Genomic DNA, 25,393 nt, shown 5'->3' with positions numbered 1-25,393 from the left:
TTACTCTGTCTTATAAAGTACATGTACCATGACGTTTCTCACTTTACAGATGAGGAAACTGGCTTATAAAGGTTAAATAAGGACTTGAGAACATTGAAAGAAAAAAGTCTGAACTTGGCGACTGGACTGGTTTCTGAAATGAATGAATCAAAGCAAAGCTGTCTGGTTTGCGTCGGATAGGGGCACTCCAAACATTCACGAACACTAATTTAAATGTTTATCAAGTCTAAATGAAGGCAAATAGAATTTCTGCCCTCTTCAAAAACAGAGTTCCTTACGCAGAGATCTGACCTTGTTGCCTTCACCACAACCCCTTGGGGTAAGCACAGCAGGTATTAGACAATCATTAATGAGCAGGCCTCTGACCGCTGGACTTCGCAGTTGGAGCAACGGCGGCGGGTCGTGCTCAGTACTCGGCGTTTCGGACAGTTACATAATTAATACCCGGAACCCGGGGCTTCTTCAGGGACTGGACTCACGCGCCGTGCTTGGCGAACGGAAGCAGCGCCACGGAGAACTGCAGCCGTTGGTGAACTCCTAGGACGGAGCCCAGCTTCGGAGGCGGAGGAAGCGGCCTCGGGCGTGACGCGAACGAGCACAGGAGGAGACCCGAGCTGGGCCGCCCGGACGCCAGAGAGGGGTGTGTCCTCGCAGCTCTGTGCCCACTGACTGGCCGGCGGGATGACGTACGCGTTTCCCGTCAATCATAAGGGAGTGGGAGCGTGCGTCACCTTTGGGTAACTGGGGAGGGCAAAGGGGCGTGCCTGTAGGCGCCCGGGGCCCGCCGATTGGCCGCAAGGTGCCGGAGCCGGGCCGCGCGGCCTCCGGAGGGAGGATCCCCGGCCTGGACCGGGAGGTGGCCGCCGGCTTCAGTGAGACAGCCATGGCAGCCCGGACTGGTCAGAGAGCCCTGCGCAGGGTGGTCGCGGGATGTCCTCCGAAGTCGGCGGCAGCAGGCGGAGCTCCGGTTCCGGCGCAGCGTCCCGCGCGGAACGTCCGGTAAAAAGCACCCGGGACGGGGCGCGGGGAAGGTCTTTTTCCGCTGGGTCTGCTGATGAGGGGACGGGGGTCCTTGCAGTGAAGCGAGGCTGGATCGGGGCGTTTCCGCGTCTCCGGCGGGGCAGGGACTCAGCGCTGGGCGTCAAAGCCACTCCAAGGACGCGCGCATCGCGTCCTGATCCCACGTCTCGCCGGCCGCCGCGTCTTCCTCGGTGTCTCCCTGCGCTCGCGAGAGGCGGCGAGTTATCGGCGGGGCCGCTTTGGAAGCCGCTCGGCGTCCCGTGCCTGTGGGCCCTTCCGGCGTCCACCCGGCTGCCTGCTGCTGCTGCTGGAAAGTTTTAACTGGCGTGGAGGGGTTGCTGGCAGCTGGGTGTGAGTTTGTGGCCTGGCAGCGAGCCCCTTCTGTTCCTCTTTCGTGCCAGACGGTCAGATGTGCTCTCCCAGTTTCTTAGGAGAGTTCTTTGCCCTCGCCATTGGGTACTTGCAGAGAGCTTCATGTAGCTGACCTAGGAAGCCTGGCGTTGCCACCCCCACTCCCCTTTACTGTAATTTAAAAGTTTTGTAACCTTGAACCGAATCCGCCTTTGCTTTTCCTGCTTGGTTCCTTATGGGCGTTGGGGGTGCGGATGCAGGTAGAGCAAGGATTCTTCTTCCACCACTTAGTTTCTTTTTCAATAACTTACTCTCTAACGTGACTTAAAGTTAGTGTTGAAAATCAGTTCTGGTGTAAACACTACAAAGTGAGGAGGGGAGAACAGCCCAAATCCAAATGATCCCAGGATATCCAGGTCAATGAAGAATCTTGACAAGTACCAACAACACAGTCAATTCTAATTATTTTTAGGCAAATATGGATTAAAACAAATAAAACATTTTATATCATTTATAGATCATTAAAAACAACATGTCGCTATAGTTATAGAACAGCCAACTGATATTATAACAATAGACAAACTAATGGAAGAGCAAAACAGGCTTTAAAAATACTTTTGCCTTTAAAATGAAGTTCACATAACATTATTCCAGTACTTTTTACTTTTATATATAAATATTACATATTACATGGTATTCCTTAGGAAGTGAATTAATTCTAAAATCTCTTCTATAATAAGAAATAATGTCATCGAATCTTTGAAATTTTAAAATCAAATACTTGTGACATCCTAGATAATTAAGAATTCACACAACTATCTTTACCATATTTTCCTTAGTGCTCATTTCTTAAGCTGTTATTTCTAGTTGAATATAAAGAAAACCAAGAATCTTAACCTTTAAAAGGGCCAACAAGTTCACCCATGTAATCCATATTTGATTGTTTTCCATTGAATTTTAACAAAAGTCATGTAGCCTTTTTTTCTTTTTTTAACTTTTTATTGTGAACTGGCCAAAGAGTTACAAAGCAGATCAGTTTTCTTTTCTTTTTTTAGTTTGTAAGATCATTTTTCCTTTTTTAAAAAAATCATTTTATTGGGGGCTTGTACCATTCTTATCACAATCCATATATGCATCCATTGTAGCAGATCAGTTTTCCATCAGTGATTCATATACAGTCTCATGAAGTCTTGAGCTTAACTCTGTTTTTGCCTTTAGCAAAAGCCCGTTGACATTTTATATAAATTGTTTTGGTTGTTAAAAAGTTTGATCTTGGGAATCGACTGTTCTGCTAAACCACAGGAATGACATTGTCTTCAGGAAACTGTACTTATATATGAAGGATATGTCATCCGGCTGCCCAGTCCCCATTTTAAATATCATTTGTGAAGACTTAATTTAATGAAATGTCTTCATTTTGCCCCAGAACTTTCCAATGGCTTCCCATTAAGTGTAAATTCCAAGAAGCTTTGTCCTGACCAGACTGTACTTAGCATGGTCAGTCTGTACCTGTCTCTCCAACATGATCTCTTGGTGCTTTCTACCCCATCCTTGCTGGACTTGTTGCTATGTGGAATGTGCCCCCTCACTCTCTAATCATTTAGCCACATATGTATATACAACGGGGCTTCAAAAATTTGAACTTTTAAAAAATCATTTTATTGGGGGATCATTTAGCCACACATATGCAACAGGGCTTCAAAAATTTCAACTTAAAAAAATCATTAAAAAAAATCATTTTATTGGGCTTTCACAGCTCTTCTCACAATCCATACATATATCCATTGTATCAAGCACATTTGTACATATGTTGCCATCATCATTTTCAAAACATTTTCTTTCTACTTAAGCCCTTGGTATCAGTTCCTCATATTTTCCCTCCCTCCCAAACTCTCCTTTCCTCCTGAACCATTGATAATTTATAAACTATTATTTTTTTCATGCCTTACACTGACCACTGTCTCCCTTCACCCACTTTTCTGTTGCCCTTCCCTCTGGGAGGGGGTTATATATCAATTATTGTGATGGGTTCTCCCTTACTCCCCCATCTTCCCTTACCCTCCTGGTATGGCTACTCTCATTATTGGTCCTGAGGGGTTTTATTTGTCCTGGATCCCCTGTGTTGCAGGCTCTTATCTGTACCAGTGTACATGTCTGGTCTAGCTGGATTTATAAGGTAGAATTGGGGTCACAATAGTGGGGTGGGGAGGAAGCATTAAAGAACTAGAGGAAAGTTGTGTGTTTCATCGGTGAAAAATGTGAATTACTTGAAGCCCCCTTCTACATGCATACATATTTCTCTTGGCCTGGCTAACTATTATTTATCAGCCAAACCATCACTTTAGAGGCTTCCTAGGCTGTTCTGCCTAAATGAGGTCCAAATATATCATCCCGTTCCCGTGCCGTATCCCAGGATTGTTTAATCCCTGTGAGACATTGTGTTAGTCTGGGTTGATTAGAGAAACAAATCCAGAGACACTTAGATGTAAGAAAGAACTAAGAAAACAGCCCAGTCCAAAACAAGTCCATAGGTCCAATATTAGTCCATATGTCCGACACCATTCTGTAATTCTTCAGACTCACGCAACACATGCAATGACGTCAACTGCAGGAATATCACAGGCTAGCGAGTGGAAAGTCTTGTGGATCCAGTGGCAGTGGAAGCATCTCAGCACTGGTGTGGGTCTCCACATGACTCCTCCAGCTCCAGGGCTCAGGCTCCATCAGTGTTGTTCCATGTGGCTTGTTAACAGGAATGTGAAGCAGAGAGTGTGTGTCTGGCTGCCAGTGAGCCATTTATCTCCATCACACCTCCACATGAGGTCATTAAGCTGCGACCTGATTGACAGGCTAGACTCTACCCTTCCTCAACTGATAGTTTATGTAACTGCCACAGATATAGTCAATTCATGTGGCCCTTCAAGCCACAATTCCTTATATGATATAGTATAATTCTAGACTCTATACCTATAGGTGTAATCCTATTTTAGAGAATGTTCTCTGCTAAACTACTGGTCAGGATTAAGATAGAATTAAGTCCTGACCTTAGAAGGTATGGACCGAGTCACTCATTTGTTTCCTCGGGGGTATCTTTAGACTACTAGAAGATATGACTTAGGCACCATCCTTTATTTACATTGGGGGTATGGTTAGCCAAAAGACAAAACTACGCCTTCAACAAAACCATTCCCGTGTGTCTAAGGGCCATCCTGGTCAGGGAGAAGGCCTGGGACCATTGGAAGAACACAATCCAGATCAGTGTCTGAGGTGATGGAAGCTGAGACAAGAGCCCCCAGAGACTGGCTTGGAGATTATGGAACTAGAAGACAGAGCAACAGGGGGGCTTCCTGGTCCAGGAAGAAAGGCCAAGAGGCTGAGGGCCAGACAGTCTTGGCTGCTCCCTGAGGAGAGATGGTATTGTGGAGTAAATAAGTGTATGTTCGCTGAGCCTGACTCTTGATCATCTATTAACTTTCCTAACAAACTCCGGCAAGGAACCCTAGTGCTCTAGTGAACTCGTCACCAAGCTGCTACTCCCAAGGTCTGTGCCGTGAACCCACCAGCCATCCTTTCCTTGGGGCAAAGATAAAACTTCTATATATATGAAGACTTAACGTCTTAGAAACCCAAACGGGCAGTTCTACTCTGTCCTATGGAGTCGGCCATGAGTGGGAATCAACTTGATCGCAGCGGTTTTGGAATAAACCGTTGCATAGGTAGTGAATTATTTATTGTGGTTCTTTTCACCAAAGTCTAACTCCCACCCAATGGCCTTTTCCTCTAAGGGTCTGGTAAAAAGGTAGGGAAGATATTGATAGGATTCACCTGTGAGTAATTGGGAACAGGATTCCTTGGAGTTCTATCTTGTGTATAAAGTGAGCCCTCTGAGAAGCAGGAAGAGGAATCTCATTATCAGCAAGAGCCAGGAGTGGAGCTCTCTCGTCCCCTGAACCCGAGATCCCTGCTCAGTGAACCCCCTGGATCCAGAAGACTGCTATACCTTTAGAGTGAAGCAGCAGAACCAGGAGCCAGAGCCTGGACCAGAGTGGTGTGACTTCTCAACCCATGGAACAAGTAAAACTGGGTGATTTTGTGCAAGAGGCTGGCTGGTGGAGTTGGGTACTTATGTGCACTTACTTGGGGAAGCTGGGCTTGCTTACCCACAAAAGTGGAGCTCTGTTGGAACGGGGTGTCTTGGGCACTTAATTTAGGCAGCTGGGTTTGCTTACTTTTAGAGCTTGAGCTGAACGCCTTCAGGTTGAAGCTTACAGTGGAATGATATTCCCGTTGGGCATTTATGCACAGACCTGAAAGAACCTTGTAACACATTAACAACTGTATCCTAAGCATTCTTGCTTGCATTACTACCTGTCAACTTCCTTAATAATAAACCCTTTAATTCTGAATTGTGCTTGTGTGTTGTGTGGCCGTTGCAATGGATATTTGAACCTAGAGAGGTAAAATAGAGAGGGTGGATTAAGATAACACAACCACCTTAATTGTATTGGCTGTGAGTTTTTCGTGGCCATTGTAATGACTTATTGAACCCAGCATAGAAGGAGAGTGCTGTGGGAGGGATGATTGGTATCAATAGAGTAAAGTAGGATGGTGGGGAGAGGCATGTCTGACGCCTGCTTGCCTCGTGGCAAGAGAGGCTAGAGCAGATCAGAGATGGTGGCCCTCAAATCGTTTACTACACCACAACTAGAATGAGTTAGGGGCCTTCAGGTCAGTTTGGACTCACAGCGACCCCATGTACAACAGAACAAAGCACTACCTGGTCCTACACCATCCTCACAGTTGTACTGGAGCCCATTGCTGCAGCCACTGTCTCCCAAAAGGCCCTGCTCATTTTTGCTGACTCTGTTAAATGTCAGGTTTTACACCATTTTCTTCCTAGTGCAGGGTGCAACTGGATTTATACTCAATAACTAAAGGTTGGCCAGCCTAATCCACTTAGCAGCACCGTGAAAGGAAGGCTTGTTAGTCTGCATCTGCAATGCAAAACATTACAGCCAAGACAACCCTGTGGAGCAGTCCTGTTCTACAGTACGGAGTCAGTCAGAGGCAACAGGTTTCTTATTCCTAATGTCTGGTACAGTCAGACACACAGTAGCTGAATAACTAGCTGAAGGAATGAATGCATTGGAGTATAAAGTAACTTCAAAAATTTTTTATCCCGGAAAAAGGCAAACCAAACTCGTCGCTATCAAGTTGACTCTGAGTCGTAATGACCCTGTAGAAGTAGACGGTCTTTAGAGGATGATGCTTTGTAGAAGTAGACAGCCCCGTCTCTCGCCCACACAAATGGGAAGGCTGATAATATTTAGGGAGTAAAAATATTTGGGGCATCTGTTCTCAAATACTCTAAACAACTGACTTTATAACTATCCAGATGCATATTTTCACATACATGTGTACACACCCACCACATCTGTATGGGAATGGAAATTCGCAGATTAAAGAGAACCGTGAAACAGTTTCTAGCAGGGCCACCCTTCTCCAGTCTGAAAGCAGCATCTAATTCCCAGGTGTGTTCGTGTGGATCAAGCTCCTCAAGCCCATGGCACTTAGAGCTAAACAATAGACTGATTTTAAGGTGAGCACAGTCACCAGCGATGGCAGCATCCCTTGGAACAGACAAGCAGATCGAAGAGCAGCAGTTGACCAGGGAAAGAGCTCAGGCCAGGAAGGGTTAGGAAAAGGAGGAAGTGCTGTTAACCTTGTACAGATTGCAAGCATTATCACATATCAAAATGTGTATGAGTTGTTGAGAACCAATTTTCTCTGTACTCTTTCAACAAATCACAATAAAAAGGTTTTGTTTGTTTAAGACAGGAACCCTTAAAAATTAAAAATGCTGCAGCTGTGTCAAAGTCAGTGCCTGCCCCACCCATGGCAGGCACCTGCCCAGAAGGCTGCCGCAGAGACTGTAACTCATGGGCCCTGTTCTTCTCTTCTGAGGCTCAGGGATACATTGTTTTTTCTTTTCTTTTTTTTTTAAAACAATTTATTAGGGGCTCATACAACTCTTATCACAGTCCATACATATACATACATCAATTGTATAAAGCACATCTGTACATTCTTTGCCCTAATCATTTTCTTTTTTTCTCTCCTCTTTTCTTTTTTTACATTTTATTAGGGACTCATACAACTCTTATCACAATCCATACATATACATACATCAATTGTATAAAGCACATCCATACATTCCCTGCCCCAATCATTCTCAAGGCATTTGCTCTCCAGATACATTTGTTACAGACATGAAAAAAAAATTTTTTTTTAAAGGAAAGGAACCAAACATTTTTTTAAAAACACACTGCAAAAAAAAGAAAGAAACGAATCCTTTCTTAGAATTCTCAGCTTCCATGTGTGAGACCCATTTGGTTCCCAACAGAGCCACTGATGGTCTGAGCAGATTTCAGCAGAGCTTCCGACGAAGGCAGACTAGAGAAAGGCCTGGCAGTGTGCGGCCAGGGCCAGGGAAACTCAAAGATTCTTAGTGGTCAGATACTTGGTTGAGTGAGTCACTGGGAGCTGAGAGCCAACTTGACAACAGTGCCTCAGCTGGGAATACAGCCTGAGTAGGAAAGATTAGATGAGAAGAAGATGAATATTCATGAGTATTCTAGCAATCTTATGGCAAGAGTATTGTAACACTGCTGCAGACTAAAAGCTACCTTTTCAGACACTTCTAACCTATATGCATATATAGATATTTAGGGAATACTCCACATGTAGAAAGACTTAGAAAATGTAATATGTATTTTATAGTTTGTGTTTCTGTGTTTGCTTTTTCATTTTCAAAATTTACTCTAAAGCCAGTAATTTTTTTTCTTTTAGATATTTAGCTTCCTGTGGGATATTGATGAGCAGAACTCTCCCACTACATACCTCAGCTGTGCCTAAGGAGATCCATGCAAGAACTTTCATCAGAATTACGGCACCTTTAATCAACAAGAGAAAAGAATATTGCGAGAGGAGGATAATAGGGTCTGTGTGTAATAATAGTTCTGCAAGCGAGCCGGTACAGGTTTCTGTGGCACAGCATGCTGCTCTGCCTCTGCATTCTCTTCTTACAGACTCACCTCGATTTTTCTCAGGCTGGACTTCGGTAGCCCTGGCTGTGTTGCGACTATTTGTTAAAAGAGTATAATAATGCAATTTTATAGGCTATAGATGCAAATCTTGATATATAAAGGAAATAATTTGTTTTAACTGTTTATGATCTGCATTTTGTACATTGTTCTTTTTTACAATGACAACAGAACTGATACATTGAGGCAAATATGTTTACCTAGCTCTCTCATATATGATTACCGAGAAAAATACTTGTACACCTACTAAGAGGTTCTGGCTATCCAGAGCAGGGGTCAGCATAGTTTTTTTTGTAAAGAGCCAGATAATGACACTGTTCCACTTTGTAGTCTTTTAAAATTACTCAGCATTGTTGGTATATCTCCAAAGCAGCCAGCTGCAGTGCATAAACATGGGCTTGACCGTGTTCTTTTTTTAATTCATTTTATTGGGTGCTTGTACAACTCTTATCACAATCCATACATCCATCCATTGTATCAAGCACATTTGTACATTTGTTACCAACATCATTCTCAAAACTTGCTTTCTACTTGAGCCCTTAATATCAGCTCCTCATTTTTCCCCCTCCCTCCCTATCCCATCCTCCCTCAGGAACCCTTGATAATTTAGAAGTTATTATTTTTGTCATATCTTACACTGTCCGACATCTCCCTTCACCCACTTTTCTGTTGTCCATCCCCAGTGAGGAGGTTATATGTAGATCCTTGTAATCGGTTCCCCCTTTTCTACCCTACCTTCCTTCTACCCTCCAGGTATCACCACTCTCACCACTGGTCCTGAAGGGATCATCTGCTCTGGGTTCCCTGTGTTTCTAGTTCCTATCTGTACCAATGTACATCCTCTGATCTAGCCAGATTTGTAAGGTAGAATTGGAATCATGATACTGGGGGGAGGAAGCATTTAAGAACTAAAGGAAAGTTGTGTGTTTCTTCATTGCTACCCTGCAACCTGACTGGCCCATCTTCTCTCTCTGACCCTTCAGTCAGGGGGTGTCCAGTTGCCTACAGATGGGTTTTGGGTCTCCACTCTGCACTCACCCTCATTTACACTGATATGATTTTTTGTTCTTTGATGCCTGATACCTGATCCCTTCGACACCTTGTGGTCACACAGACTGGTGTGCTTCTTCCATGTGGGCTTTGTGGTTTCTGAGCTAGATGGCTGCATGTTTATCTTCAAGTCTTTAAGACCCCAGACGCTATATCTTTTGATAGCCGGGCACCATCAACTTTCTTCACCACATTTGCTTATGTATACATTTGTCTTCCGTGATAGTGTTGGGAAGGTGTGCATCATGGAATGCCAATTTAATAAAACAATGTGTTCTTGCATTAAGTAAGTACTTGAGTGGAGGTCCAATGTCCATCTGCCTTAATACTAAACCTATAAATATATGCATATAGATCTATTTCCCCACCATCCTATAAATATATTTACATATGTATATGCCTGTATTTAGACCTCTATAAATACTCTTTGTCCCCTAGTTCTTTCCTTAATTTCCTTGTACTTTCCTCTTGTCACATTATCATGCTCAGCCTTCATTTGGGATTCAGTAATTCCTCTTGGTTACATTACCCTTGCTGAATCCCTACCAGGCCTCTCACACCCTCCTTGCCACTAATTTTGGATCACTTGTTGCTCCCTTGTCCCTGGGTTGGTCAACACCACTTTCTTACCCCTGCCTTCCCTTCTCTCATGTCCCACCGGAACCATCAGTCCTGTTGTTTTCTCCTCCAGACTGTTCACCCAGCCTATCTTATCTAGATAGATCTGCAGAGATAATAATGTGCACCCAAAAAACAAGGCATAGCAAGAGAAAGCGACAAAAGAGAACACAGAGATGACAACAAAAAAAGAAAACCAGTGACCCATAAAAGAATAAATTAATTTAAAAGAAAAACATTTTAAAGAAAAACCTGTAAATAGATCAAAGTCTGATTTTTGACCTCTAGGTGTGTCCTCCAGTCAAGTCTGATGGGGTACCATGCTCTGACTCCAGAGTCTATCCTTTGCACTCCCTCGGGAGCTCCCTGCTCTGCTCCCCCTGTTGCTTGTGCTGCACGCTTTTAGTGTTTTGCCTCGGTGTCCCAGGGTCAGTTCGGGCCAATCCTGACACTGAGTCTCCAGTGTTGTCCCCCATAGGGCCTTGGGTCAGTGAGGGACATCGTGTCACATAGTGGGATCAGTCATATGGTCCACTCTGTGCATTGGCTGTTCGGAGTGGGGATATCATCCTCCTGGTCTCTTGGGCCAGGATGTGCTCCACTCTCTCTTCCTCCCCATTCACTTGCTCCCATGCAGACTGTGTTCTAATAAAACTTTATTTATAGAATAAAATGGTTTTGCCAGATTTGGCCCCTGTTACAGAGGTTTATATAGGAGCCCTGGTGCTTTCAAGGCTATGCATTGGGCTGTAATCCACATAGTCAGCAGTTCAAAACCCTTAGCATCTCCGTGGGACAAACACTGGACTTTCTACTCCCATAAATACGGACAGTCTTGGAAGCCCACCAGGCGTCGCTGTTTGTCAGCACTGACTTGAGGTTAGTGAAGAGGTTCACATAGTGAGGACATTGCGGTGTGTTGACAGCTAGCTACAACACAATCTCCCCCATATGAGAATTTCTCGAGTGGGGTCTTCATTCCCAAGAGATCATTTAAGTGTTACACGAAGCCGTGTCAAGTGCACTTCCTTCATTTTAATCAATTGCTTTTCGCCGTCTGATTTTTCTGTAGTAAAGGCCTTTCAGCAAATGCATAGCTCTTGTCATTATATTTCCCTTTTCTAAGAGTTCCTGGGTGGTGCAAATGATTAGGCACCCAACTGCTGCTCCAAAAGCTGGCAGTTCAAACCCACATAGACGTACCTCAGAAGACAGGCTTGGCAGTGTACTTCCAAAAGATCATGCCTTGCAAACTCTGTGCAGTCAGTTCTGTTCTACAACACATGGGGTTGCCATGTATCTGATTCAGCTTTTGAGTCACTGTATTAGTTAAGGTAATGATAGTTACTATATCCAAATAAAACCCCAAAGCTTGTTTCTTTCTCAACTCTTCTAATTATGTAATTTAGGTGCCCAGGCTTTCTCCAGCTCATGACTCTCATTCCCTCATCTTCAGAGTTGGTTCACAAACAGCGGCAAGTGACATGCATTACTTCCACTCAGATGTGGCCAATAACTCATGATGCAAGGCTGCTCGTACTAGGTGACATGGAGTTGGTCCCCTCAGTGCAAGACACTGCAACACTGCCCTGTCCTGCGCCTTCCGCACAGTCCTTGCTGCAGCTGTCAGTGTATCTTGTTGAGGGTCTTCCCTCCAAAATGAAAGCTTTTGCTGACCCTCTGCTTTACCAAGCATGATGTCCTTTCCCAGGGACCGGTCCCTAATTGTAGTGCCTTTAACAACAATGGGATAAAGGAAACAAATCTTTGAATAGGTAGCCATCTTTGCTAAAAGCTGGTAATCCAAAGATACATTGTGAATTTGTCTACTTCACTTTTGAATTTCTAGTAATAACCACCTTTCATTGTGTACCTGCCTTTGATGGGCACTTCTGGGTGCTTCACTTCTTTCAACCCTCATAAGAGTCATGTGAGGTAGGTATATGAAATGTAGAATTATGGATATGAAGAAAGTGGAGTTGATGTACATTAAGTGTCATGACTCCAAAGCTTTTTTTCACCCTACCATATTTACTTGGTTTCCTTATCCATCTTATGCAAAAATTCTTATTACACATTGGTCTTATTTCCCCCTCTCTCCCATTTGGCCTAAACACAGATAATCGTAATTCCTAGCTATTATTACGTGCTTATTGAGATTATATGCTAGAAACTATTTTACTTAACAATGAAAAGAGCCCTATAAATCTATTTTTATATTTTTGGGTAAAGAAAACATAATTGGGAGGTTAAGCAACCTACTTAGTCACATGACTACTATGGTTTTGAGTTTTTATTTAAATATAGTCCTTTCTGACTTACAAAGTGTTTTTACCCTTTATCATGCTCTACTACTTTTTTTAGTCTTTATAGACTTTTTAAAAAGTTCTTAATCATTTTATTGGGGGCTCTTACAGGTCTTATAACAATCCGTAATTAAATTGTATTAAGCACACTTGTACATACGTTGCCTTCATCATTTCCAAAATATTTTCTTTCCATTTGAGCCCTTGCTATCAACTCTTTTTTCCACTCCCTGCTCACCTTATAGACAGCTTTTATGGCAATTAATTTCTGTGCTCTGATATAATTGCATTGGCTAATACTTCTAGAACAGTGCTCATTATCAGTGGTAAATCCTAGCATTGAGACTTCATTTTTCCCTCTTCCGAGAATTAAGAGAATTTTACCATGGGTCAGGGAATTGTACAGCTTCTCCTCTCAGTTAATGCGGCTGTAATGGAAGTCTCAAGAGTAAACTGCTCATTGCCGTCATCAGCTGCTTTCTAGTCAAGTCCTACTGACAACAGCTCGATTGCCTAAGGATCAACATTTGATTATTGTAGTTTTTTTTTATTTTTTAAATATATTGCTAGATTCTCTATGATGATATTTTGAATTTGTGTCTGTCCGTATCAAGTTGAAGATTTTTTTGTATGAAGTTTTTTGGATTTTGGTCAAGATTTCATTGTGTCACAGGTTGCTTTGCATTGTATTGACATCTTAATGATACTAAGTCTCCTGCTTCATGCACATGGAAGTCCACCCTTGTTATGCAGAACTCTGGACCAATTATTGCAAGACCATTCCTTTTTTTGAGAAACCATAAATCCAGATGTTTAGGTAGACTCTATTTTTAAATGTTGGCAACTAATTGAAAATTATATATGTAGGCAAATCTGGTCTGTGTGCTGCCAGATTATGAACTCCACTTTCTGTATAATCAGTTCCCTTTTTCCCATGTTGCTTTGGAAGTCACTCATTTTAGAGTGTGGCTCCATACATATCTCCAGTGCTCCATACTCAGTAAACTTTATTGGTATGCATTTAAAGTTGCTCACTGTGTAACTAGATGCCACTGACACCATTTTCTCTTTCTCTCTCTCCAAGGTATTCGATGCAGGAAATGTATGATGTAGTATCAAGAGTTGAACATTACAAGCATTTTGTTCCTTGGTGCAAAAAATCAGTTATCATATCAAAGAGATCTGGTTATTGTAAAGCACAATTAGAAATTGGGTTTCCACCTGTGCTGGAGCGATATACATCAGTCGTCACCTTGGTGAAGCCACATTTGGTGAAGGTAATAGTATTGTTTTTTTGTTGTTTTAAATATTCCTAAAATGTTGGTTGTGTCACACTTTATTATACATGTTAATGTGATAGCTTGAAAAGATTTGTTTAAACTAATAGCAGAAATGGTAGTGATAAAGTCCAAATCATGTTCTATATCTCTTACTGGTATTATTTTATGCAATATTAGTATTATTCTTTCCAAAAAGGAATTCTACCACACAAGTGAAAAATGTTTTCGTTATTGTAATATAATATTTCATAAGAAAAATATTAAATGCATTACAATTAGAGGGAAATTAAAGGAGACATAAAACATTGCTTAATAGATAAATCTTTGGAAAGTTGAATGCAGTGATAAAATGAAGAAAGCGACAAGATATCCATGTGGAGAGCATTAACAGGGTCATTTGGCCTGCTGAGTTCGAGGTACGATGAATACGAAGTACCATGATGTGTGCTATGCATCCTATTCTCTTACCCGTCTTACAACAAGGTACTTACGTGCAAGGGCAGTAAGGATACTCAGACTTAAAGTCTTAACTTCATAGAAAATAATACCCATTCCTTTCGCATTCCTACAGTTGGGTAGTGGTAGAGGACTTTTATGTACACAAGACTAAAAGGTGACATCATTTCCTGGAAATTGACCACAACTCAGTGCCCTGTCAGCTCTTGGTTATGGGTCGACAGGAGTACAATTCTCACAACAGGCGTATACTGTCCAGTTAAGCTTAGAGTTGCAGTCTGCCCTATTCTTACTTCCCCGGCTTGAAGTCCACTTCAAATAATGAAACTGGTTCCAGCTGTTGCCTCTGTGGTTTTGGAGATTTTACCGACTGCACTGCACTGCCTCTCCGATAGCAAGTATTTATTGAGCTTTTATTGGTGTTTCACTTCAGTTACCTATGTAATCATCACAAAAATCCTTTGAGGTTCAAGCATTTTGTTCACCTTGTTGTAGTTGAACAAACAAAAGCTTACTAAGGTTCATTAGGTACCTAAATTCATATTGCTAAAGATAGAGCCAAGTCTCCAGCTCAACCAGTTTTCTAATCTCTAACTTCACTGTCTTATCAAGCTTTTTATATCTTAGTTGACTATTCTGCTTTTATCTACAACTCTGAAAATCTTATCCTCTCACACTCATCCCACCCCAAACTGTCTTCCTGTTCTGGTTTCCCAGGACATGAGAATGAAGTCAAACTCTGTAATATTGTACACAGACCATACACAAGAGGACTTCAAAAAGTTTGTGGGAAATAGAATTAAAACCTAATGGATAGGATGCCTAGTAGGGCTTAATCAAGGGCTATGTAGCAGCGAGGAATTACTAAACCTGAATGAAGGCCAAACATGATGATGGGACAAGAGGAAAGTAAAAGGAAATAGAGAAAAAAAAACCAGGAGGCAAAGGACATTTATAGAGGTCTAAATATAGACATGTACATATGTAAATATATATATATATATAAAACATGAGGGGAATGGAGCTATATACTCATATCTATATGTTAAGAATTAAGGTTGCAGATGGACATTGGGCCTCAACTCAATGCAAAAACACTTTGTTTTAACAATCTGGCATTCTGTGATGCTAACTCTTCCGACAAGATCGCTGAAGACAAAATGGGTGCATAAGCAAATGTGAAGAACGTTGATGGTGCCCGGCTACCAAAAGAGATAGCATCTGGGATCTTAAAGGATTGAAGATAAACAAGTGGCCGGCCATCTAGCTCAGAAGCAACAAAGCCCACATGGAAGAAGCACACCAGCCTGTGTGATCATGAGGTGTCAATAGGATCAGGTCTCAGGCATCTAAGACCCAGAACAAAACCATACCCAATGTGAATAGGGGGCGTGGGGTGTTAGGAGCATGGAGTGGAGACCCAATGCCCATCTGTAGACAATTTGACATCCCCTCACAGAAGGGTCACAGGGAAGAGATGAGCCAGTCAGGGTGCAGTATAGCACCGATGAAACATACAACTTTCCTCTGGTTCTTTGGGGCTTCCTTCCCCCAAGTGTCATGACCTCAGTTCTGCCTTACAAATTGGGTCAGACCAGAGCATGCACACTGCTACAGATAAGAGCCCGAAACACAGGGAATTCAGAATAGATAATAAACCCTTCAGGGTCAACAATGAGAGTAGAGATACCAGGAGGATTAGGGGCAGGTGGGGGGAGAAAGGAATTGATCACAAGGATCACCTATAACCACCTCCCAAGAGGGGTGGGAAATAATGGAAAAGTGGGTGAGGGGCGACGCAGCACGATGTAAGTTATGAAAATAATAATCTATAATTTATCAAGGGTTCGTGAGGGAGGGCAGGCGGGGAAGGTACGGGGAAGAAATGGGGAGTTGATATCGAGCTTAAGTGGGAAGAAAGTGCTTTGAAAATAATGATAGCATATGTGCAACTGTGCTGGACACCCCGGATGAAGGTATGGATTGTGATAAGAGAGCTAAGAGCCCCCAATAAAAGAAAAAAAGAATTTTTCCTTTTAAAAATTTATTTATTTTAATGGGATTTTCCCATAAATTTTTGAAACCTTTTTGTATTCTATTCTTTACCCATGTCCCCACACCATACTTCATACTGTGGCAATGCTATCAATCTGAGAATTCCTTGACTATTCTATGCAGTATTTATTCCACAGCTCTGTAACGTCTATGTTGTCTTAATTTAACAGTGGGTTTATCAGTCCTTTAAAATTCACCTATCTGGTGTCTCTATCTTTTCACTTATATAAATAGTCGGACCTGTGTCTTGACTCCTTTGAGCATTTTGCGTGCTATATTTACTTTCTTATCATTGTATTGTCCTTTCTTATTTTTTTGGGGGGGTCATTTCTTTGTTCAATTGAACTTTCTGACAAAATTGAAGACCTTGATGGAAGGGAAGTATCTTTTCTGGCTTTGTATCCCATCATCAGTAGCATCACTATTACTCCAGTAATGGAATCAAGGAGGTTCCTGGCTTATGAAGACCACACTTTTTGTGCAGATAGTCTTCAACCTACAATGGGAGTTCCATTTTAACAACTCTGACATAAGTCTTAGTTTTTGTTTTAACTTCTCATTATTGCCTTTCATTATCAGTATCTATAATTTCTATTTTTATTTGGAAAGAGACCAAGGGATTACTACATGGTTTAAAATCAGGAAAACTGCCCATCAGCATTTTATTCTCTCACCATACTTATTTACTTTGTGTTGAGAAAATTGTCAGAGAAGCTGGAGTCTATGAAGGTCAGGATTGGAGGAAGGCTTATTAGCCTTGCTTGCTGAAAGTGAGGTGGACTTGAAACACTTGCTGATGGAGATCAAGGGTTGTAGCCTTCAGTATGGATGACAGCTCAATGTAAGGAAGCACAAAATCCTCACCACTGGACCACTAGGTAAACATCATGATAATGGAGAAAAGATTAAAGTCAAGGATTTTGTCTTGCTGGATCCACGGTCAATGCTTATGGAAGCAGCAATCAAGATGAGATGATACATTGCATTTGATAAATCTGCTGCACCAGACCTCCTTAGAGTGTTGAAAAGCAGGGGTTACTTTGAGGACTAAGGTGTGCCTGACTCAAGCCATGGTATTTTCAATTGCCTCATATGCATGTGAAAGTTGGACACTGAATGAGGAAGAGTGACGTATTGAGGAAAGGATGCTGAGACTTCATCTTAGATACGTTGGACACGTTGTCAGGAAAGACCAGTCCCTGGAGAAGGACATCATCTTTGGTTAAGTAGAGAGGCAGCCCGGAAGTCCCTCAACAAGATGGGTTTTACACAGGAACAGTTCTGAGCACAGGAGTGTTTTGTTCCATTGTGCATAAAAGGTCACTTTGGGAACTGACTTGAGGGCACTTAACAAGAACAACAACATTTGGAAACATGCATAAACTAACAGATATTTTTACACATAAAAGCATACACAATCATAAAGTGCTCCAGAGATGGAAGAGTTGGCACTTTGCCATGTAACTCCACTGTGGAGGACTGGGGATTCTCCGGTGCTGAGAGGTGTTTCCAGTGAGAAATCAGTGAGGGTTGTCTGTGTTCTCCTTCATATATTTCGTGGTAACACACCACTGCTTTCTGAATCCACCTGCTCATATTTTTAAGCAGCTGAAGCTCCTGGTTTCGTTTAGAAGACTTAAGTGTCTAAGCATGTTCTCAACAGGAAATCATTAAAGTGAACATCTGCAGATGATAACGGCAGATTACGTGCTGCATCATTGTATGTTGTTCATATACTAACACTGAGGTGCTCACAGGACAAAATGGATAGCTAGAAGTAACAGTTCTTCATCACTCGATTGTACATGGACTGTTATAAGTGGAGGGTTACCTGTATTCTGGAATGACTGCAGATCGAGAGATGTTCATAATGATCCCAGAGTAGCTTTCCATATTGCCCAGGAGAGAAGAATTTGCTTTAGGTGAGAGTAGGAGGATCTTCACAGCAACCTGTGATGAGAATTACATTCTCAACTTTATGAGGCTTAGGGAGATTAAGAACTGGAGATGAAGTCTGATTGTATGTGACTGATTCTAAAACTTATTCCATTATAAGCTACCTCAATGTACCAATTTATTGTTTCAAGATGTATTTGAGAATAGCAAACTATTGCTTAGTTTTCTAGTACTGCTATAACAGAAATAATAGCACAAGTGAATGGCTTTAAGAAACTAATATCCACCCACCTGCCCCCCAGTTTTGGAGGCTAGAAGTCTGAATTCAGAGTGCTAGCTCTTAACTCAAAAGAAGTCACTGCTGTGGAGTCCATTTTGACTCATAGCAACCCTTTAGTGCAGAGTAAAACTGCCCTGTGGGTTTCTGAGGCTGTCATTCTTTACAGAAGCAAAATGCCTCATCTTCTCAGAAGTGGCTGCTGGTTTCAAGCTTCTGACCTTGTGGTTAGCAGCTCCTAATGCATAATGCATAATACTGTATAAGTTCTGCTTTCAGTTGTCCCCGGGTTCAGGTTCTGAAATACCTAACTTGCATATTTGCCATATAATAAAAATCGTTATGACTTACAGGAAGTCAGAAATTATCTGAAACATTTTCTTTATTTTGTTAGGGCCTTGTTTTTATTTTACCGGTTTTATTAGCACTTCATCCACGTGTCATACAATCCAGTAATCCAGTCAATTATCACCATATTCTTATTCTTTGTTCTTTTCTTTTTCTTCCTAATTGTGGCAAAAATATATAAAACAAAATATTCTCCAATTCCATAACTTCTACATGTATAATTCAGTGCTACTGTTTATACTCTTCATTATATACAACCATTATATATTTTTCCAAATTATTCCACCACCATTAACATAAAACTCAATACCCCCTAAGCAGCAATTCTTTGTATTTCACCCATGGTAACCATTTATCAAGTTTGGTTTCTTTTTTGTTTTTAGTGGTTTTCTTGATATAATATTCATGTAACACACTTGCATAGTTAAACCGCTTTTAGAAAAAGTTGTATATACATCTTCACAATCAGTTCTAGTGCTCCCTCCCCCAAAATCTGTATGTATTTCTATGTATTAGCTGTCCAAAATGTGCCTGTAACTTAATGCTTCCGTAATTCTGGCAGATGCTAATGTGTAGTGATTAGATGCCCTGGAGATTTTTGAGCATATTTAATAGAAGCAATATTCACTATTAATTTAATCCTCAGTGGATCTTACTGCAGGTTCACAATGCGAACATTAGAATGGGTAGTTGATCCAGAACAATCATTAGACTCTCATCTTACAGCTTCTACGGCGTTCACGTTTCCTGTTAGGTGTGGAGCCGTTAGCGGTATTATCCCGGTCAGAGCATGCTAGTGAAAATCTGTGGGTCTTCACCCTCGATTCCTGTGTGCAGCGCTGCTGCACGTCGCACAGTTGTGGTTGGAGGAGGGCGCTTTACCAAACGGAGTATTCCGAGTCTTTAGAAACAATTTCCCATAAGCAATTTTTACGTGATTGTAAATAAAGAATAAGATAAAGCAGAATGTATGATCCTAAAGCAGGATAACTTCCTGTCATTGACTCTTGATACTTAAAAAAATTATATAGCTGTTAGCAACATATATATATATATATATATATATATATATATATATATATATATATATAAATAAAACCAAACTCCCTGCCATGCAGTCTATGCTGACTCATAGAGACCCGCTGTGGGTTTCCAAGACTGTAACTGTTGACAGCAGTAGAAAGCCTGGTTCTGCTCTTGCAGAGCTGCTGCTGGTGTTGAACGCGGCCAAGTATGCAGATTGCAGGCCAATGAGTGGGAGGTGCGGGTGGGGGGGTAGGGTGGTAGTGGTGGTGGTGGTGGTTGTCTGTGTGTATGTGTATACCAGCCTACTCCTTTAAAGATTTACAGTCTCAAATCCTATAAAGCAGTGGTTCTCAACCTTCCTAATGCCGAGACCCTTTAATAGTTTCTCTTGTGGTGACCCCCAACCATAAAATTTTCTCTTTTTTTTCCATAAAATTATTTTCAATGCTACTTCATCACTGTAATTTTGCTACTGTTATGAGTCGGGTGACCCCTGTGAAAAGATCATTCAACCCCCAAAAGGATTGCGACCCACAGGTTGAGAACCACTGCTATATAGGAGCTTGGTTTTTAGTCAATATATATATGAGATAACTTCAGAAAGTTTGTGGAAAAATTCTGCTCTCTTTTAATTCCATACTTTAAAGAAAATGTTTGTTTCTTCCCAGTGACTCAGTACAATGTGATTAAAATTTTTTGATATAGTTACTATTTTAATGATTTGTTTTACCCTAAATGAATTTTCAGAAACTTAACATTTTAAAATACAAACATATCTGAATCAAGTTTTGCTTTTTAAGTCTTTCTAGTTTGGATGCAACTGATCTTCTGTATCATGTTGTTTAGTTGTCATTGAGTTGGCTCCAGCTCGTGGGGATGCTGTGTGCAGTGTAAGGAACTGTTTGCTGTCAGTCCTAAGCCACCTTCATGACTGGTGGCATGTTTACATTTATTCTGGTGGCTGTACAGAATGCCTTCTAACCTGGGGGCTCATCTCCCATCACTGTCTCAGACCATGTGTTGTGATCAGTAGGGTTTTCATTGGTTAGTGTTGAGGTAGACCACCAGGCCTTTCTTCCTATTTTGCCTCTGGAAGCCCCACTGAATCCTGTCCGCCATGCGTGACTGACTTTACTGGCCCCAAACGCCAGTCGCATGTCTAGCATCAAAGCAACACACAAAGCACTATTGTAGTAGGACAAACTGACAGATGAGGGGTGATTCTTTATAGGGCCTGACCGTAATTTATTCAAAAGGATTTAGAAAATAGAGGAAGTTAGGAACAAAGCTGTGGGTGGCTTTTTTAGTTCTTTGGCTTCCAGTTTGATTTGTCTGTGGCAAGATCCAGAATTTGATGAGAAATGATCCTGAGCTTCTAGCCCTGGAAGAAAAAATGACTCAGTTCACTTTGTGGGGGAAATAGTTTACTCAATACAAGTCATTATTTTGCTAATTTATACCTGGGGGGGAGGGACATAGCCTGAGGGGAGAAGCAAGTCAGAATTTAAGGGTAACTTATGGAGAAAAGGAGGAGAGAGGCTCAATCATTTATTAGCCTCAGGGTATGCCAGAAGAACTAAAAATTTTAAGACTTAATTTGGGAGAGGCAGTAAACTCTGAAATAGGAATTTTTAAATTTTTCTGCCTCTGAGAGGTGGTGATAGAAATCCTTGGGGTCACATGTCCCATGGTGTAATGAGGCCCAGAAAGCATCTGGGGTACCAGTAGATAAAAGTCCTAGCAGAGTAACAGTGAATGTGGTTCTGACCAGTTTTTCAGACTATAAGTGATACCACTTAAGTGGGTCTCAATAGTTGTTTTATATAGTGATATAAAATGGAAATACCAAAGTGCACCATGCTTAGTATGACTTTTGTGCCTTACAGTGTACCCACCTATAAAAGGGGGCTTCAAAAAGTTCATAGACCTTTTCCACATACTTTTTGAAGCCCCCTGTGTATAAAGCATCCATTAGCACTAAGTAGATTAAAAAATACGTAAATGGGTCCAAACCAGGACTAACTAGGCCAGACTTTCAAGAAAGCTGGAGCCAGAGAGGTGTATGAGAATAAATTGTTCAGGAACAATTGTGATTTAACAAGAAAGTCTTTGTATATACAAGGGAGGATTGTCCAATTATCCTAGGGACACGTGCCAAGTGTTTTACAAATAGTTTGGTCATCGCACAGTGATGGTATAATATAGATGTACTCATTTTAGAGATTAAGGAAGTATGGTTCAAGATCAAATTGAAAATAGCAGAGCAGGAAGACTCTTAAACTGCAAGAAGATGCAAGAAAATCCCTCCCTGTTTAGTCCCTGAATGAGATTAAATAAGTGGTAACAGTGGCAGAGAGAAGAAATGCTACTCTTGGGGACCCCAGAAGAAAAAGACTTATATTGGCAAGAAATTATTTCCTAATGCCAAATTTAAAAATTAAGAGGGCTTCCCTGACTGTAAAATTGTGTACTTATCAATAATTTTAGATTCTAACCAATACTATGTGGTAGCTTACTGATTTTGCTTTTGTGTTCTAGGCATCCTGTACAGATGGGAAACTTTTTAAACATTTGGAGACTGTTTGGCGTTTTAGCCCAGGTCTTCCTGGCTACCCAAGAACTTGTACCTTGGATTTTTCAGTAAGTCTCCAAGAAAGCCCTTGATTTGTTCCACATATCCAGTGGAGAAAGGATAATCCACTTAGTAGAACCCAAATGCCATGATTAATTTTATGTGGATCGAGATTACGGAAGCACTTTAAAACATCTCGCATTTCTGGTATTGAATCCTTTTTTTTCTGTACTGAACTTTATAGAAAAAATGCTAATGAACTTAAAAAATTTTTTTGAATCTTGAATTCCTTCTGTTTTCTAATGTTTACAAGAGTTTGTAGAATACATGCCATCACTTTACTACCAGTTTGATAAAAATGTTTAATATCATTATTTATATACCCACTTTTCACTTTCCCAGTTAGGCTCTAAAAAATAAGCCATTGTGTAAAAATTGGTGTTATGGGACCATATTACATCTCAAAATAGAGGATCATTATAGTCAGATGACATCATTACATATATAACTGCCAAGCCACTGAAAATCATGGCCAACCCAGATTTACATTGAACCTTTTGTGTGATGCTGAAAACCTCACCTAGATGCACCCACAACAGCTTGTTAGACACTGGCCACCCATCCCATTTTAGAGGGTATCACTATTCTAAGTGGAGATGTAGTAAAAGATTTTCCTAAAATTATCTGTTTTCCTACAGATTTCATTTGAATTTCGCTCACTTCTACACTCTCAGCTTGCCGCCCTCTTTTTCGATGAAGTCGTCAAGCAGATGGTAGCTGCGTTTGAAAGGAGAGCGTGTAAGCTCTATGGGCCGGAAACCAATATCCCGCGGGAACTAATGCTTCATGAAGTCCATCACACGTAAAAGGAACAAAGAACTGGTGCTACCTATTTATAACTTGTTCACTTTGGGAAGTGCTTTCATCATTTGCTTTCAGAAGTCAGAAAGCATTTGTTAAATCCAACTTTGATTATAAACCTGCACTATTGAAATTTTGCGCACAGAATATAGGACGTGCACAAAGAATTATTTCTTCAATCAAGTATAATTCAAAGTATTATGTACATTAGCATGTTCTCCATTTGCAATACACAGGATGTCACCACTCTTTCTGGAATACTGACATCACTCCTCTAGCAGGCAGTGAACTGTAAATTTAAGCCTTTTAATTATTACCTACCTTCAAGAGGTTAGGTGAAATACTCATGCCAGACGGCTTACATTAACCATAACACATTTAAGTTATTAAATTCAGAATATTTGTAACTTATTATAGAACCTGTTATGGCCTTAGGATATTTGAATAATCAACAGATATTTAAAGTAAAATTTCAACTTAAAAAAAGTTAATGAAGGTTACTGAAAACTTTGGGCATTTTTAAGTTGGTCTTAGGAGTGGCAGAAACGCAGTGCTAGTGAGGTTAGTGCCCAGAGTATTTTTCTTGGTAAGGGCCCAACGTAAGCTACTTTTTTAGTAGTGTGCCGCCCTCTCGAGTCCTTTGGCTGTTCTATCAACAGTGTGTCAAATTTTGTCTTCAACAATACTTAAGATAGTTGATGTCTCCAGTACTGTTGCTAATTTACTATTTATTGTGTACCCACTTTCAATAATGTATTCCTTTTTTTAAAAGACAAATCAGTGTAAGGACTGACAATAACTTAATAAAGCTAATTTGTGTACTTTTTTGTAGTTATTTGAAAAACCTTTACAGACATTAAATTTACTTAAATGAGTAACAACTATATACCTATATACATATGCATAATTTTTTTTCTTTTTATTGGGGGTTCATACTTTTTTAAAATCATTTTATTGTGGGCTCATACAACTCAACACAATCCACACACCACACATCAATTGTATAAAGCGTATTTGTAATTCGTTATCATTCTCATAACATTTGCTCTCCACATAAACCCCTGGCAACAGGTCTGCATTCTTCCCCCTCCCTTGTGAACCCTTGATAATTTCTAATTATTTTGTCATCTTACTGTCCAACATGGCCCTTCATCCACTTTTCTGTTGACTATCCCCCAGGGAGGGTGTTATATGTAGATCCTTATAATTGGATCCCCCTCTCTACCCCACCCTCCTGGTATCACCATTCTCACTGATCCTGAAGGGATCATCCGTCCTGGATTCCATTTTTTATTTGTACCAGTGTACATTTGGTCTAGCCAGATTTATAAGGTAGAATTGGGATCACGATGGGTGGGGAAGCACTTAGGAAAGTTGTTTCATTGCTGCTACCCTGCACCCTGACTGGCTTGTCTCCTCCCCATGACCCTTCCCTAAGGGGATGTCCAGTTGCCTGCAGGTTGAGTTTTGGGTCCCCTCATTCACAGTATTTCGTTCTGATGCCCATTACCTCATCTCTTCAGCACTTCGTGATCACACAGGCTGGTGTGCTTCTTCCAATGCATTTGCTCATACACACGCATGTAATATAGTTCAAAAAGAATTGGACAAATCAGGGCAAAACCATTTTCCATTGATCATTGCCCCCCCTACCCTAATTATGGTGCTACCCTGTGACCAAGGGGTCCTTGTAAACAGACATGTCTGGTGCTTAATGTACCTTTATATAATTGAAACGATCTTCTTTCCAGATAAACGCTTTCCCAGAACGTTTATAACTGATCCAGTGCCCTGTTGTTTTTCACTGCCCCAAGCATGATAGGTGCCCATTTCCAAGTTTTTTGCTAATGTAAAGGGATTTCCTCTACAATGGTCACACATAGTGCTTCAGCACCTGACTCACAAAACTTCAGCAGCAGCCTCAGATTGAAGGGAACTTCTGACCTATAGCAGGTCCAGGTTTTAAAACCAGTAATAGTCCTTACAACAGGTAAAAATAAAGAGGTATAAAGATTCTGCCCCTTTGCATCTCACAAATTACTATCAGCTCCAACATACACACCCAGCTTCCAAGTACAGTGAACTTTAGTGCGTTGTTCCAAAATGGAAGCCACTAGACCTTATGCTGGGGTTTTATAGCAGTAATCACAGCCTACACAAGACTGCCCTCTTTA

The 25,393-nt window shown here is 41.1% G+C and overlaps 1 protein-coding gene and 1 non-coding gene across 2 annotated transcripts; both read left to right on the top strand.

Moving 5' to 3' along the window:
- The first annotated feature begins 808 nt into the window (after positions 1 to 808).
- On the top strand, positions 809 to 24,040 carry COQ10B (coenzyme Q10B). Its single transcript, XM_075528998.1, has 5 exons — positions 809 to 999; positions 8,221 to 8,370; positions 13,533 to 13,725; positions 22,325 to 22,426; positions 23,057 to 24,040. Exons 1-5 carry the CDS (start codon positions 884 to 886, stop codon positions 23,222 to 23,224), a joined length of 729 nt encoding a protein of 242 aa, XP_075385113.1. The 5' UTR covers positions 809 to 883; the 3' UTR covers positions 23,225 to 24,040.
- On the top strand, positions 7,233 to 7,362 carry LOC142425196 (small nucleolar RNA SNORA5). The gene has a single exon (XR_012779553.1). It is a non-coding gene; the product is annotated as a small nucleolar RNA SNORA5 (small nucleolar RNA).
- Positions 24,041 to 25,393: the final 1,353 nt, after the last annotated feature.

The sequence above is a fragment of the Tenrec ecaudatus genome, chromosome 13 (assembly GCF_050624435.1).
Source record: "Tenrec ecaudatus isolate mTenEca1 chromosome 13, mTenEca1.hap1, whole genome shotgun sequence".
NCBI lineage: Eukaryota > Metazoa > Chordata > Mammalia > Afrosoricida > Tenrecidae > Tenrec > Tenrec ecaudatus.
Note: the sequence above shows the minus strand (reverse complement) of the source record. Positions and strands in the feature narration are given on the sequence as shown.

Coding starts and splice junctions, on each gene's coding strand:
- COQ10B (XM_075528998.1), top strand. CDS start 884: ATGGCAGCCCGGACTGGTCAGAGAGCCCTGCGCAGGGTGGTCGCGGGA. Junction 1,000..8,220: donor CGTCCCGCGCGGAACGTCCG/GTAAAAAGCACC, acceptor TTTTTCTTTTAG/ATATTTAGCTTCCTGTGGGA. Junction 22,427..23,056: donor CTTGTACCTTGGATTTTTCA/GTAAGTCTCCAA, acceptor GTTTTCCTACAG/ATTTCATTTGAATTTCGCTC.